General features: G+C 44.7%; 1 protein-coding gene across 1 annotated transcript; it reads left to right on the top strand.

Annotated features, from left to right (window-relative positions):
• The first annotated feature begins 7,986 nt into the window (after positions 1-7,986).
• On the top strand, positions 7,987-14,121 carry CTHRC1 (collagen triple helix repeat containing 1). The gene is made up of 4 exons (XM_034069671.1): positions 7,987-8,211; positions 10,914-11,135; positions 12,278-12,494; positions 13,685-14,121. The coding sequence occupies exons 1-4, from the start codon at positions 8,062-8,064 to the stop codon at positions 13,825-13,827; spliced, it is 732 nt and encodes a 243-aa protein (XP_033925562.1). The 5' UTR covers positions 7,987-8,061; the 3' UTR covers positions 13,828-14,121.
• Positions 14,122-14,235: the final 114 nt, after the last annotated feature.

The raw sequence follows: 14,235 nt of genomic DNA, 5'->3' as shown, positions 1-14,235 counted from the left end.
CATAATTCCAGATGGCTGCACATTAAAGGAGAAATGCTACATCCCTCCCTTGACACTGGCCATGCGTTGAATGGGTCTTTGAAGGTACTTGACCACTTGCCTTTGGCTGCGCTCACTGGTAAGGATCTCTGCCAATGTTAACACTGGTATTTGCAGCTATGTAGATGGCTGGCACCAAAGGGATTTTAGAGTCTCACAGGAATATGTTATTTCCTGTGCATTGCCTTTCTTTGCACTTATTCTTTCACTCTGATTTTTATCCTTTATCATGCTAACCTTTTTTTCTTTCTTCAGTGAACTAGAATTTAACTGTAATTAAACATAAAGAAATTGGGCAACCTATACCACACCTTCATGAGCTGCCTACTTTATATCTTTAGAAGCAGAGCTCAGGGTATCTTTCTGACGTACATCTATGAAATCCGATTTCACTTCCTATTAAAAAGCACTTGAGATGCCAAGTATAATTAAAAGATTAAAAACATGCCAGGACATTTACATCAGAGCTCTTCATTAATGCTTGTTCCCTGGTTTTCCACTTTGTTTGCAGAAATTAAATGTAAAACAAAAGTCTGTTTTAATTCAGGTCTTACTAGTTAAAATAATCACAAACATGAGATACATTAAACGCTAAGATCTGCCTTCATTAAATGGCTCATCACTGGTTTCTCAATACAAACATGAGCTGGAGAGGAGCTGCAAGAACTGTGTGGAAAAAAGCAGGTTTTGTGGGAGTGCTGAGCAGGCACTTAGTGCTGGGGGTAGAACTGGAGGGAGGGAGGCTGGTCTCCAGCCCAGAGAGCATACTCTCAGGTATGGTAGAATGGGCAGGAAACATCAGGTGTTCTAAGTGGAGAGCTCTGGTAGTATCATATCTACTATCTGAGAGTGCTTGCAAGTCTTCAATGACCCAGCCAATGATGGAGGATTTGAGGATGCTGGAGCAGCTGAACAGGTTCCTTGTCACTGGGGTGCCCACTGGACACAGTCCTCTCTGAGACTTGCTCTCCTTCCAGAGAAGGAGAAATGCAAAGAGATGGCACTGACAGGGGTGTGATATGTCAGTGAGAGGCTGAGATGCGAACAGCTGGCTGAAGTCAGGATTCACAATGGAAATTAATTGTAGCTATTTCCTTAAAATGGGATTTTAGTAGGCAACATCATCCTGAGAATGGACACTGTGAGAGAAGCTGGTAGTCAGGATGAGGTTCCCTATGGAGAGAAATGGGGAGTCACCAAGCCAGTACAAAAACCCAAGAACACACTCAATAAAAACCAAGGGAGGACTTTGCCTTGTAAATGAATACAACCTCAACCATGTTAGATATTTTTAGGGCACACATACTGAAAGTTTCTCTACTTGGCAATGCGAAATTGTTAACTCATAAAAGAGATTTTTAATCAACAAGGGCAGAAGTAAGGAACCACACTAGAAGCAAAGTCATGCATCACAAAAGCACAGTTAGATGAGCACCTGCTGTAAAAACTGTAGCTCAAATAAGGACCTGAAAAACATTTTTCTCCACAGGAACCTGGTAGGTCTTTCACTGCTCTGGCCAACTCAATTTCATCTCCATGTGAGCCAGGGATTCAGTGTTGTGCTTGAGCCTTTTTAGCACCATTGAGTTGTTGTTGCAGGACAAATAAGAATTCTGTTTGCCATGGGTTCAGCAGTAGCAGTCATTTTTCTCCTTCTTGGTGGCTGGTGCAGTGCTGTGTTTTGACTTGTGGGCTGGGAACGGTTGCTGATAGCAAGTATGTTTTGAGTTACTGCTCAAATGTTTGGTTTGTCCAAGGCCTTTTCTGAGCTCATGCTCTGCCAGGGAGGAGGGGAGGCTGGGAGGAAGGAGAAACAGGACACCTGACCCAGGCTAGCCAATGAGGTATTCCATACCATAGCACGTCATGCTCGGGGAGGTAACTGGAAGTTGGCCGGAAGGGGGGGAGTTAGCTCTCTTCCGGGTTGGGTTCGTTTCGGTGGGTGGTATTGTATTCTCTCTCCTTGTTTATTTCCTCTAACATTGATTTATTAGTGGTAGCAGTAGTGATTTGTGTTATACCTTAATTCCTGGATTGGTTTTTATCTCAACCCGTGGGAGTTACATTCCTTCGGTTCTCCTCCCCATCCCTCTGGGACCGGGGAGGTGGGGGGAGGAAAAGGGATGTGTGGTACTGCGGGAAACTGAGGTGAGGTTTTAAACCACACAAGCTGTGTGGACTTGGTTTTAAACCACAACACTGTTTTAGAAATCTTATTAAAATCTTGCATTAAAATAATCTTAATGAAAGTGTTTCTCTGCTGAAGTATCCTTGGGGCTAGCTATGGGATGATGCCACTGAACCGCTCATGGTGAATCTCTTCCTGTGCCTGACACAGCAGCCCCTGTACATCCATTGCCCTTTTGGTGGCAGTGAGTCATCAGTGAATAGATGATGTAGGTGCTGCACAGAAGCTCTACAGCCATAGAATCATAGAATCATAGAATAGTTAGGATTGGAAAGGACCTCAAGATCATTTAGTTCCAACCCCCCTGCCATGGGCAGGGACACCTCACACTAAACCATATCACCTAAGGCTTCATCCAACCTGGCCTTGAACACTGCCAGGGATGGAGCATTCACTACCTCCCTGGGCAACCCATTCCAGTACCTCACCACCCTAACAGGAAAGAATTTCTTCCTTATATCTAGTCTAAACCTCTGCTGTTTAAGTTTCAACCCGTTACCCCTTGTCCTGTCACTACAGTCCCTAGTGAAGAGTCCCTCCCCAGCATCCCTGTAGACCCCCTTCAGATACTGGAAGGCTGCTATGAGGTTTCCACGCAGCCTTCTCTTCTCCAGGCTGAACAGCCCCAACTTTCTCAGCCTGTCGTCATATGGGAGGTGCTCCAGTCCCTTGATCATCCTCGTGGCCCTCCTCTGGACTTGTTCCAACAGTTCCATGTCCTTTTTATGTTGAGGACACCAGAACAGCACATAATACTCCAAGTGAGGTCAAATGACTGCATTAACTGCAGCAAGCTATGGCAATTCTTTGCTGAGGTCAGGATGAATGTGAGAAGCCAAGTCTCAGGAATGCTGTGGGTTCCAGGTTCCATCACCCCATTCAACAGGCAGAGGCCATAACAATCATGACTATTCAGATCTGTTGGTGCTCCTCTGTCTCTCCTCTGAGACAGGAAGTTTTGTACAGCTGTTGAGTGTCCTAGGCCAATTCATTTGTTTCTGTGGCCAAATCCTCTTGCATTCACAGGCTTCTGTGTATTTTGTGTGTGTCAGCTGTGGTGGCAATAAGATGCCTGCTTTCTGTAAGCTGAAATGCTATGCAGCCCTTAGCCTACTGCTCACTCCTCATTGCTGCCTTACTTATTCCCAGGAATGCCTTTGAATGGACTTGCTGTATACAAATAAAAGTAAACATAACTTAAACATAAACAAAATAAACATAAACAAAACTTTGAATATCGAAGTTCAAGTCTATCCCTGTAATTTTAGGATTATTGCTGACTCAGGGTTCTATCTTCCAAAACTAGAAAGACAGACCTGTGGCAGTGCACTTGAATGGTGCAGGAAAACCAAGATTGTTCCCTTCATTGAAGAAGCTGTAATGTCTGAATGGAGCAGAATATTTCACAACCTAGTAACTATCTACTAGCGCAGGATTCAAGGAAAGTTAGCTTCTCAGTTCTGCAAAAGGTGTTCCTATTAACTGAGTTTTCATGAGCAAACAAGTAATTTTTCTACCATCAACTAATTCAGTCACTCTAACGAGCAAATGTTTCTCCTGAGCTCCAGGTCTCCCCTTGCACATAGTGGCTCACTGAAGGCCAACTGAATTTCATTAAAAGCTGGTGGACTGAATTAATTTTCCCATTCTACCATGCACACAAGTCCCAGAACAACCTGATCTAAATGGACCTGCTTCAAGCAGACACACTTCAGGTAAACCTTCCAACCTGAACATCTCCATGGCTGCAGCCAGGGTTGCAGCTGCCTTTGGGTGATGGAGGCAGAGCCCAGAGTCCTTCAGAGTCAGAAATCTGCAATGAAAACAGGGCTTAGTATGGGCTTTTCATCACCAAGTTTACACTATGGAAATGTCTGGATATCCTGTGTTATCCTTCATCAGTGAAGCAGTTCCCCCAGGCAGTTTTATTACTGCCTGTTGGACAGTTTGTGAGGGGTGTTTAGTTTGAGATGTTCAATACTTCCATTATTATTGTAAAAGCCACAGCTATAGGGAAATGCGACTATAAATAACTGATGACTTGGATGGAAAAAAAAGATCAAAGGAGCTGTTTCCACAAGGTGAGCTCCTTGGTATCTGATGTATGTCCTGGTCTGGACTTGTTGGTAACAATGTTAAAGATTTCTCTCAATAGAAAGTTTAAATAATCTGAGTAATTAAAAGTGTTGATCCTCTCTCCAGTGTTTTCTATTGTGCAAAAAGATGATGTTTCTTATGGTAACATTAAGAACTGCCCTGTTCTTACTCAGAAGTAAGGAATTAGCACTTCATTGCAGGATTTTTCTCTCACACTCAGAATATGCTGTCCTCCTGGGCATGGACACAGGAATCTTCTTACGCAGAGAAACCTCTGAACAGGTACCTTGTCTTCCACAAACTCCATTATTATCCTCTAGTCTCTGCCTGTCCTTTCTGGCTGTCATTTAGATGACCAACTTTTTCTTTCATGGCTTGCATAGGGAACTATTAGCATGACTTGGCTGTCACCTGGAGGTACAGACTCTCAGCAAGCAGAGTACTGATATGGCCTACACTTCCAAGCTTTCCTAAAGACAGAAACAGGACATCAAGGAGTGTTATAATCCATTAAAAATTTACTCCAAACTTGTTTCTGAGATTCAAACGTTAGTGTGTAACTGCAAAGCTCTGCTGTGACTACAAGGCCACATTTATCACTCTGTGTAGAAGCTTCTGGAAGATTTTTTAAAAATAAGTTTATCCATGCTAGTAAAGCAGCAAAATAAAAGGAGGGAAGTTTTGGATTATTTTAAAACATTAATGAATCTGAATACGTATGAATATATTTGAATTAAAAAGTGTTAGAACGGATCAAGGTTACAATCCTATTGATTTTTATTCAGTTCCAAAGTTTTATTGTAGGAGAAAATTAAATCTGTTTCTTAAACCTGTAATAAATTTCCTTGAGAGCTCTTATTTTGGTTTTCTTCTGCAGCAACACAGATGGCTCTTTGTCTGCTGGGTCAGACAGGCAGGCTGCAAAGAGCCATTAGAGAAATTCAACAGTCTTCTCTGATCCCAGCCTTTTACACCAACTTACAACTCACACTAAAATACCAGTAATAAAGTAAATAAGAGCTAAACTATGAATTCCATAATTAAACCCACAAAAGGTAGATCAGCAAGTATCCTGAATGTTGTGATGCTGAGTGCTGCAGTGCTAACCCTGAGCACTCTGCTTCTTGCCCTATGGCATACACGTGTTCCCCAATGCGATGTCTACACACGCCTGCCAATCAAAGCCAAAATCCCCAGACACTGCCAGCACAGGGAACCAGTTAATAGAATAAGAGTTAAAGGCAGAGGAAATGTCCTGGTCTAGGCACTTACCCTACTGGGCCTCATTTGGCTCAGGATCCTCAGCCTTGAGCCTTCTGTAATATTTAGACACCTAAGTCTGGTTTTCTTGGTTGTAAAAAGCCACAAGTAATATAGTTCCCATCTGAGAAGAATCTATTTCCAAGTGGTTAAAGCTTCTTCTCACTATATGAGGAGCCTTTTCCACCAGATCTGGGTCTGTTCTGCTGGATCTTGGTCCCTTCTACCAGATTTGGAATACAGACCTGATCTTTCATTCCTAGGTTCTGCAATGGGTTCCCATGATAAAATGGTCCTAATCTTTCCTACTGTAACTATTTCACCTAGTGAACACCACTAAGAATGAATAGCAATTATTTATTTACTGGTTGAATTCAAACAAGTGCTCTAATAAATAGTATTCATAAACAAAAAGGGTTTTCACAAGAAAGGTGGAGATATTCAGTGACCCAGAGGGCAGCCTCTTGAATTTAAACATTTTATAGCTGAGGTGAATGGAAATACATGTGTGTCTGACCACATCCTCCTCTCCAGGCTTGTGTCTGGGGATGCTGAGAGGCTGTGTGAGTGGGACAACAGCTCAAGTTGCAGTGGAGAGATCGCAGTCATGGCACCAGCCTTGTGGAGCATCTGCTGTGCATGTTGCACTGATGATGCCACTCTGACTTTGTATGAGCCAGCCTGCGTTGTGCAGCAGCAGACTGGCTGAGTGGAAGATTTTAGTGACATTTAAATGGTGGATGTATGTACTTCATCTTTGCTGATGTGTTTGTAAAGCCACATATAAAAGTTATGTATCATATAGCAGTATGGGTAAGATAAAGGAATCACTAGTTGATGTAATATGGATCCTGGTTTATTACAAGTTTATTACAATAGCTCCTTTTGCCTAGGAAATAGTTAAGGCAAAGTAAATCAGTACTTCTGAGTCGAGTATTTCACTAGCATTCAACAACAGTTGCTGTCCTCAGAAACTTTTAAATATATCAAAAGCCCACAGAGCACAAGCCTAGCAGATGGCAAGGCTTGCTTAGACTGAAGCAGGCTAAGGAGGATGTTGACATTTCTGTTTCCCAGATGGGAATGCACATTGCAAGTCAAATGAGCGCTGGGAACTGCCCAGTGCACTCACCAGAGCTCAAAGCAGATGTCCCACCAGTATTTGCTAAGAGCTTCTTTTACAGCTCTCCCCAGTTTGCTTCCTCTGGCAAAGCCAGCCATTTGGGATTAAAAGCTTCTAGTCCAGACCCAAACTGCTGCACCATGAAGCCTCTGCTTGCGCATGATGCTCATTGAAGCTGTCACAGAAGCAATTGCTATAATTAAGTATTTACAACATTCCATGAATTTTCCCAACTGCTTTAGGGGTCCTTCACCAGCTGTCAGTGTATGGCTGCCATCCTACAAGGCAGGAGCCCCCACCTCAGCCAGGAGGCTGGTGTCTGTCCCAGAGCCCAGGACTGTGTGTGCCAGGGCTGATGCCAGCGGTGTGACCTGTGGTGCAAATCTCACCTCACTGCAGTTGTTCAGCCAGTATAGATGTGGAAGGGAGAGAAAGGCAGAAGAGGCTTAAAGCACAGAAGTAACTAACTGCAGGCAGAGCCATGGAGGAGGTTTAGTGTAAACAAAAATCCAGTGCATTGTAAATGGCTCAATGTCCTGTAAAGTGCATTCCTAGAGGAGAAATGTGTGTTTTTGTTAAATACTTGAGAAGAAAAATGTACCAAAGCTTATCTCCCCCTTCTGGAAACTGTACCTCTACAAACTCCAGGAAGATCACAGCATACAGAAATTATCTTTTGAATATTTGCTGTTCCTCTATTTAATGCTTAAGGACCTACAGCATCCTTTGTTTCATGGTGCTTTAATTTTTAGTATGATGAAATATAAAGTATTACTTTAAAATAAAATGGGACCTGGGTTATTAAATTGGGCTCTTTCTTGGGTTACTGAATTGACAATGTTCACTCAGGCAACACCAAGCTTTTAGATAAAAGTCCGAATTCCGCTGAAGTTTGGAAGGATTTTGTGCCTTAACTGGCACTTCTGCTAAATCAAACCCAGTGATTTCTACCCAGCTGCTGCCGTTCTACCACCGTTTCCCCTCACGGTGGAAGTCCTGCCGGGCCGTTACGGGATTTCTTGGCGGAAAGGTGTCCCCAGCCGCAGGGCGAGTTCCCCAGGCCGGGACGAGGCTTCCCGGTGCTCGGGAGGGCCCGTCGGGGGCTGCCGGCACCGCCCGGGGAGAGCTCCGTGGGGCTGGTCCGAGGGGCGGGCGCCCTCCGGCCCCGTTGCCAATAGCTGCGGAGGGGTGGCTCTGGACGTTCCCGCTCGGTTACAGGATGGAAATTACGCCCCCCCCGGGGAGGGAGCTCTGGCTCCGCGCTCTGAAAGGCTCATTTATCCCCGCGCTGCCGCTCGGACACGGCTCCTGCCCCGCAGCCTCCGGCCCCAGCACCGCGGCCCCGGCCCGCACCATGCCCCGCACCCTGCCCTGCGCCCCGGGAGCCGCCGCCTCGGTGCTGCTGCTGCTGGCGCTGCTGCTGGCGGCAGCCCCGCCGCCCGGCAGCTCGGAGAGCCCCAAGGGGAAGCAGAAGGCGCTGCGGCAGCGGGAGGTGGTGGACATGGTGAGAGCGGTGGGGTCGGGGCCGCGGGGGCTGCGGAATGTGGAGCCGCTCGGCTCTTCCATTGGAAAGGTTGGGAAAAAAAGGAAAAATCAGAGGTTTCGGAAAACCTGTCTGCCGCTGCGGGCCGGGCACCGCCGGGTCCGCCGCCGGTCCCAGTGCTGCCTGAGTTCTGTCTTGGGTTGGTTTTTATTACGCCCTGGTTGTGCCGAATGGGGAAAATGCTGAGGAAGGGTTGGACGGGCTATGATAGAAAGCGCTGGTTCGCGGCGGGTGGGTGCGTGTCTTCCCTTCGTGTTTTCAGAGCCTGAGGCTGAAGCCGGCGTGGGCTCCGCTCCCGGCCGTGGCGGAGACCCGCATTCCCTGCACGTCGGTGGTGATGCTGTTCAGGTCCCAGAGGGCCAGTGGATAATAAAAGACAAACAGAGAAATCAGAGGACTGCTCTTTAGCAGCTGTTGGTTACTGCAAAACCCGTATCTGCACGCTTACTGACCCCCCTTTGCCTTGCTGTGGTGTTGATGCATTATCCCGTCTGGCACCTGGGACTACCGTTCCATTGCAACTAGAAACTTGGATGCACAGGGACTATCCTGTCTCAGGGATAGAAGAAAAGAGGGAGATTTTCCAGTCTTTGGAATGCAGAAAGCAGATGTGAAGCTGTTTCTGTGAGTGTCTGGACTGCTGTTCACCTCCTATAGAAAAGCAGTGACAGGGCCATTTCTGCTGTCAGCTCCAGAGAGATCCCTTGAAGTGATGTGCTGGAAGCACCACTGGTACAAAGCTCCTTCACTTTCACACCACCTTATTACCCTTTCACTTTAATTGTGGAAATCGAATTGCATTGACAATAAGGAGTCTGCACACATGGAGATTTTGTTGGAGCAGTGGTTTAGGATCCTCCATTCCTCTTGCATTGTGCCATGCTTTTGAGTGCCACAGAGTAAGCAGCAAAGCTAAAGCCCTTCAGGGCAGCATAAAAGGTATGCCCCAGAGGGGATACTGCCTTCAGTTGACATTTTGAGAGATGTTTTATGCATTTACAGCATAAGAAAGCATGAGTCCTGAGCCTCATCTGCCCCCAGCTCTCCCCAGTTTCCACATCCTTGGCATTTCTGTGGTGAGTAACCACATGTGGAAAGCCAGAGCCAGTCACTGTTACAAGTAGCATCCAATGGAAAAAGAGCAGCAAAAGCAGATAACCAGTGCTGTGTGAAACAAAAATGTCTTTGCATTATTCACATGGTCTCTGAGTCAGTGTGTGCTTTGCTCAGCAGCCTGCTCTTCAGCTAACAACTTCTAGATGTGTCCTTCTTGATTATAGCATTCCACTATTTACACTGCCATTTGTCAACAGTGTTTTCTTTGGTGAAGGTACTAAGGGAATGCCAGCATAGATTAGTCCAGCTCTCACTTCACTGCTTACTAGACCTCTTCATACACTCACTTGTTTTATTTGTGGAGTGGATCCAGCCGAGCCTGTGATGCTGATGCTGCTTTTTGCACCAAAGCCCTGAAAAAGGAACAACCCCAGAAGACTAAAGTTGACCAGCCTGACAAAGGACAGAGGGCTGTAGCTTACAACTTCCATGGTGCAGTGCTGGTATGGCTTCCAGGAGGGGGAATAGTTTGCCTGGTCACTTCATTTTGAAACGGATAGGGATTAGGTAGTTTAAAACGGATGAAGAGATGTCAGAAAGATCAAGAGCAGAATGTAGTTATCTGTGTGTCCTTGGGATGAAATGAAGCAATCAGTCACCAGGTGGGCAAGAGCATTTGAAGTGAAAGCCCTGCCATCACCAGCCCCTGCGGATTCCTGCTCTCTTCCTGCTCCCCCAGCTCCACACATGGGTGTCCCATGTGTGCATTCAGTGCTCAGGCTGCTGGGAAAGGAGCTCTGGGCTGCATAAACCTTCTCTCCAAGGAGGGCAACCCCAATTCTCATAAGGTACAAAGGCAATGTGTGTTAACTGTGGTTTGGGAGAGCAACGTTTGACCTTTTCCAATGCTGTGGTTAGGAAGAATGATACTGTGCTGACCCTCCCACGTGTACCTTCCCACTGCTATGAATGAGGTTCCTGAGTTTGGGATTGTTCCTGGGTGCAGCTTCCCACATCCGCATCAACACCAATTTACTGTGTGCATTCTGGAGTCTGACTTGTGGGGTGTGACTGTCGCAACTTGATTCTGTTGCAAAGAAGGGGTAACAGGCAGAAGTAACAGGAAGAAACCGGCACTAAGCTCTGCTCCCTGTGAAATGCAAAGTTTTTTTTCGCTGTTTGGTTTTCTGTTTTCTTTTTTTTAAAGAAAGGGAAAAATAGGAATGGAAGCCTATTGTCCGAGACAGTGCCACAAGCATGGTGGGGTAGGAGAAAGTAACTATTAACACCCAACCTTTTTGTTTCTTTATTGAAATGTTTTGGATCTTCTGAGGTTTTCCAGAAGGTTTTAATCCTTGGACACAGCCACATTTTCATTATAGGATTTTTGCATCTTTTTGTAAAATAATCAGCATCTTCATTTATAGCAAATTCTGCTGACATTGCTTATCTTTGGACTTTTATTTTTCCTTTTTTTCCTCTATGGAAGCAAATTCTTGGTGATCCAGACATCACTTGTCACAGCAGGCTGTTTGTGTTTGTTTGTGTTTAACTTGGTTAGCCTCTGAGTGAGGGATGGAAGCAGCGAGATCTGTTCTGTGTTTCAGTACAATGGTGTGTGCCTGCAAGGCCCCAGTGGCGTTCCTGGACGGGATGGAAACCCAGGAGCCAACGGGATCCCTGGGACACCTGGGATCCCAGGACGGGATGGGCTGAAGGGGGAGAAGGGCGAGTGCATGCGCGAGAGCATCGAGGAGTCCTGGACGCCCAACTTCAAGCAGTGTTCATGGAGTGCACTTAACTATGGCATCGATCTTGGGAAGATAGCAGTAAGTTAGCTTTGCCACGGATGCTGCACTGCACCAAGCACAGCAGTTTCAATCTGACTCTGTGGGCTGGGTAGCACCAATCATACAGGTTTCTCCTTGGAACCCTTTTCATAGTCATAGAATGGTTTGGGTTGGAAGGGACCTTGGGCAGAGACACCTTCCACTAGACCAGGTTGCTCAAAGCCCCATCCAACCTTGAACACTGCCAGGGATGGGGCAGCCACAGCTTCTCTGGGCATTCTGTTCCAGTGTCTCACCAACCTCACAGTGAAGAATTTATTCCTGTTGTCTAATCTAAATCTCCCTTCTGTCAGTTTAAAGCCATCCTCCCTTGTCCTATCACTTCATGCCCTTGTTAAAAGGCCCTCTCCAGATTTCTTGTAGGCCCCTTTAGGTAGTGGAAGGTGGCTATGAGGTCTCCCTGGAGCCTTCTCCAGTCTGAACAAGCCCAACTCTCTCAGCCTGTCTTCATAGGAGGGGTGATCAATCAGTTATGAAGCAATGCCCAGATTGGTTGGAGAAATTTAACTACTATTGCTGTGCTTAGAGAATCAACCTTTCTGAGCTGACATTTCTTATTGCCATGTACTTGTAGAACTGTCCCTAGCTTCCCCCATCCCCTGATACCCAGTATTTTGAAGACAGGTAATAATGACCTCTTAAAAACCTGAAAACGTTTCTTTTTCAGTTGTGGAGAGTTTAAGCCTCTCACAAATCCTGTAACTGTTGAATCCAAGATTTCTGGTAACAGAAATTGCACTGTCTTCTCGTGCAAGGACTTGTGCACAGCCTTCCGACAGGTCATACCCCTTTACATGAACCCCAGAATGTAACTAGGTTACTATCTTAACAGCAGATATTATCTAAATAAAATTAAGAATTTCCACAATCCCCATTTCCCATTACCATCTATGAGGTGCTGCTTCTGCATTTTTGCACCATACAATATTTGCCAGGCTGTACTTTTTCTTCTTTTGTTCTATTTTTTCTAGAGGGATAGGACTAAAGAGAATAGTGAAACCATTCTGAAATAAACATATTTCTAATATATTCCTAAATCTATTTCCTAAATATAAATATATAGAAAATAAATAGGTTAAAACCCAGAGGTTGCTACCGAAGCATTTTTTTTCTCCTCTCAGGAATGCACATTTACAAAGATGCGCTCCAACAGTGCTCTCCGTGTTCTCTTCAGTGGATCACTTCGGCTAAAATGCAAAAGTGCCTGTTGTCAGCGCTGGTACTTCACTTTTAATGGAGCAGAATGTGCTGGGCCACTTCCTATTGAAGCCATAATCTATTTAGATCAAGGAAGTCCGGAGCTGAATTCTACTATTAATATACACCGAACTTCTTCAGGTATGTATGCTGAGACTGCATGAACAGAGATGGAGAAGCCAGTAGCAAATCTAGTTACCAAGTGCCCAGGGTACAATCTGCCTTATGAACTCAAAAGACTGAAAGGAGGAGGAAGAGTGGCCAGCTAACACTTGTTACTCCTACTCTGCTGTCTCACAGGTGACTATCAATAGTAACAGTATAAGAATTATTTATTAAGGGGTACTTCATTACTGTGGTATTTTTCATGGCACTTATATCCTGCAATTTTGAAATGGAAGAGATTTCTGTCCAGACAGTTCTACTGATCTCTGCTACAACATGACTATAGAAACATTCTGTGTCATTTTATATGTGGAGAAAGTTCCTTTTTTTGCCAAGAACAGTGTCATGTCACACTGATACTTGTATATTATCTGTGCATAAGATTAATTCCTCCTGGAATTTCTATTATAATTTCAGGTGGGCACAAATGTATCTCCAAAGTGAAATAGGTGGGAACTATTAGTTGCTAAGCAAAAGGCAAATTAGTGAAGTTACTTCAACATAAAAGGTGACAGTAGGAACAGGGGACTAACATCGTCTATACTTTCTCAATTTTCTTCCCTGTACTATTTAATGACTGTGAAATCTAACATCTAGAGTTATGATAGGGTTTCTTCATGAAGGGGGAGGACCCACCTGTCTTCATTAACCCACCTCCAACTAGTGGTGCTAGTGGGGGAAAAAAACAAAGGGACAGCAGAAGTGGAACAGAAGCAATGAATTAAGAGTGGAAAAGATTACAGGGTGGCAATCACCTTTGCATGACTCAGCTGTGGAAGCCAGTTGTGGCTGTGTGCCTATTCCCCCTCCCCATCACTGCTAAAAGGATGGCTAGGTGGGATTGAAGCCATATGCCAGCTACCAGGTAGTGAATTTGAATTACAGATGCAGGTGTACCTCCCATGTAACCATCCTGTGGGTTGTGACCTGCTGCAGGTACTGCAACAGACATCAAGAAGTAGCATGGATAAAGGCAATGCATGACTCTAACCTATGCTGCCACATCTCTAATTAATAGTTTTTATTTTGAAAAGTGTTATTCAGGTTTAACTAAACAGCATGAGCTTGCAATGAACTGCTGTTCCCAAGTGCTGGTGTCCCTCTTCAGTGATGAAATACAAAGTAGTTGTGTCTCCTGAGGTAACCTGATTTTTGTCTTTAATCAGTGGAAGGTCTGTGTGAAGGGATCAATGCTGGTTTGGTGGACATTGCCATCTGGGTCGGGACTTGCTCAGATTATCCACGGGGAGATGCTTCTACTGGATGGAACTCAGTCTCCCGCATTATCATTGAAGAACTACCAAAATAACTCTCCCTCCCTTTTTACAGTTTCTCTCCCCTCCCCCCCCTTTTTTATTTTGTACCATTTTCTTCAGAATGTATTTCTATGGAGTTGGATGCAAGTATTTGAATGGAAGGCATCAGACTCTTGCATCTGTAGTCTTTGTCTAGCCTTTTTTTGCACATTGCAGAGGCTTTTTACAACAGTCATTTTAGAATATAAATATCAAACCCAAGCTCATTAACTTTTTTAATTCCTTATTTGATGTATGAAAATATACCACCACCATATTAAGAGTTAACTGTAACTTTTTGTATCAAATAAAAAAGATCTTATACAAATAGAAGATCCAAGCTATTTTATTGACTATCAAAGTGTTTAAAGTGTTTACATGGTGTTATGAAACATAATTTTCTTAGAAGACTTCATAGAAAG

Source organism: Melopsittacus undulatus, chromosome 1, assembly GCF_012275295.1.
Source record: "Melopsittacus undulatus isolate bMelUnd1 chromosome 1, bMelUnd1.mat.Z, whole genome shotgun sequence".
NCBI lineage: Eukaryota > Metazoa > Chordata > Aves > Psittaciformes > Psittaculidae > Melopsittacus > Melopsittacus undulatus.
This window is presented reverse-complemented; position numbering and strand designations above follow the sequence as displayed.

Coding starts and splice junctions, on each gene's coding strand:
- CTHRC1 (XM_034069671.1), top strand. CDS start 8,062: ATGCCCCGCACCCTGCCCTGCGCCCCGGGAGCCGCCGCCTCGGTGCTG. Junction 8,212..10,913: donor AGCGGGAGGTGGTGGACATG/GTGAGAGCGGTG, acceptor TCTGTGTTTCAG/TACAATGGTGTGTGCCTGCA. Junction 11,136..12,277: donor TCGATCTTGGGAAGATAGCA/GTAAGTTAGCTT, acceptor TTCTCCTCTCAG/GAATGCACATTTACAAAGAT.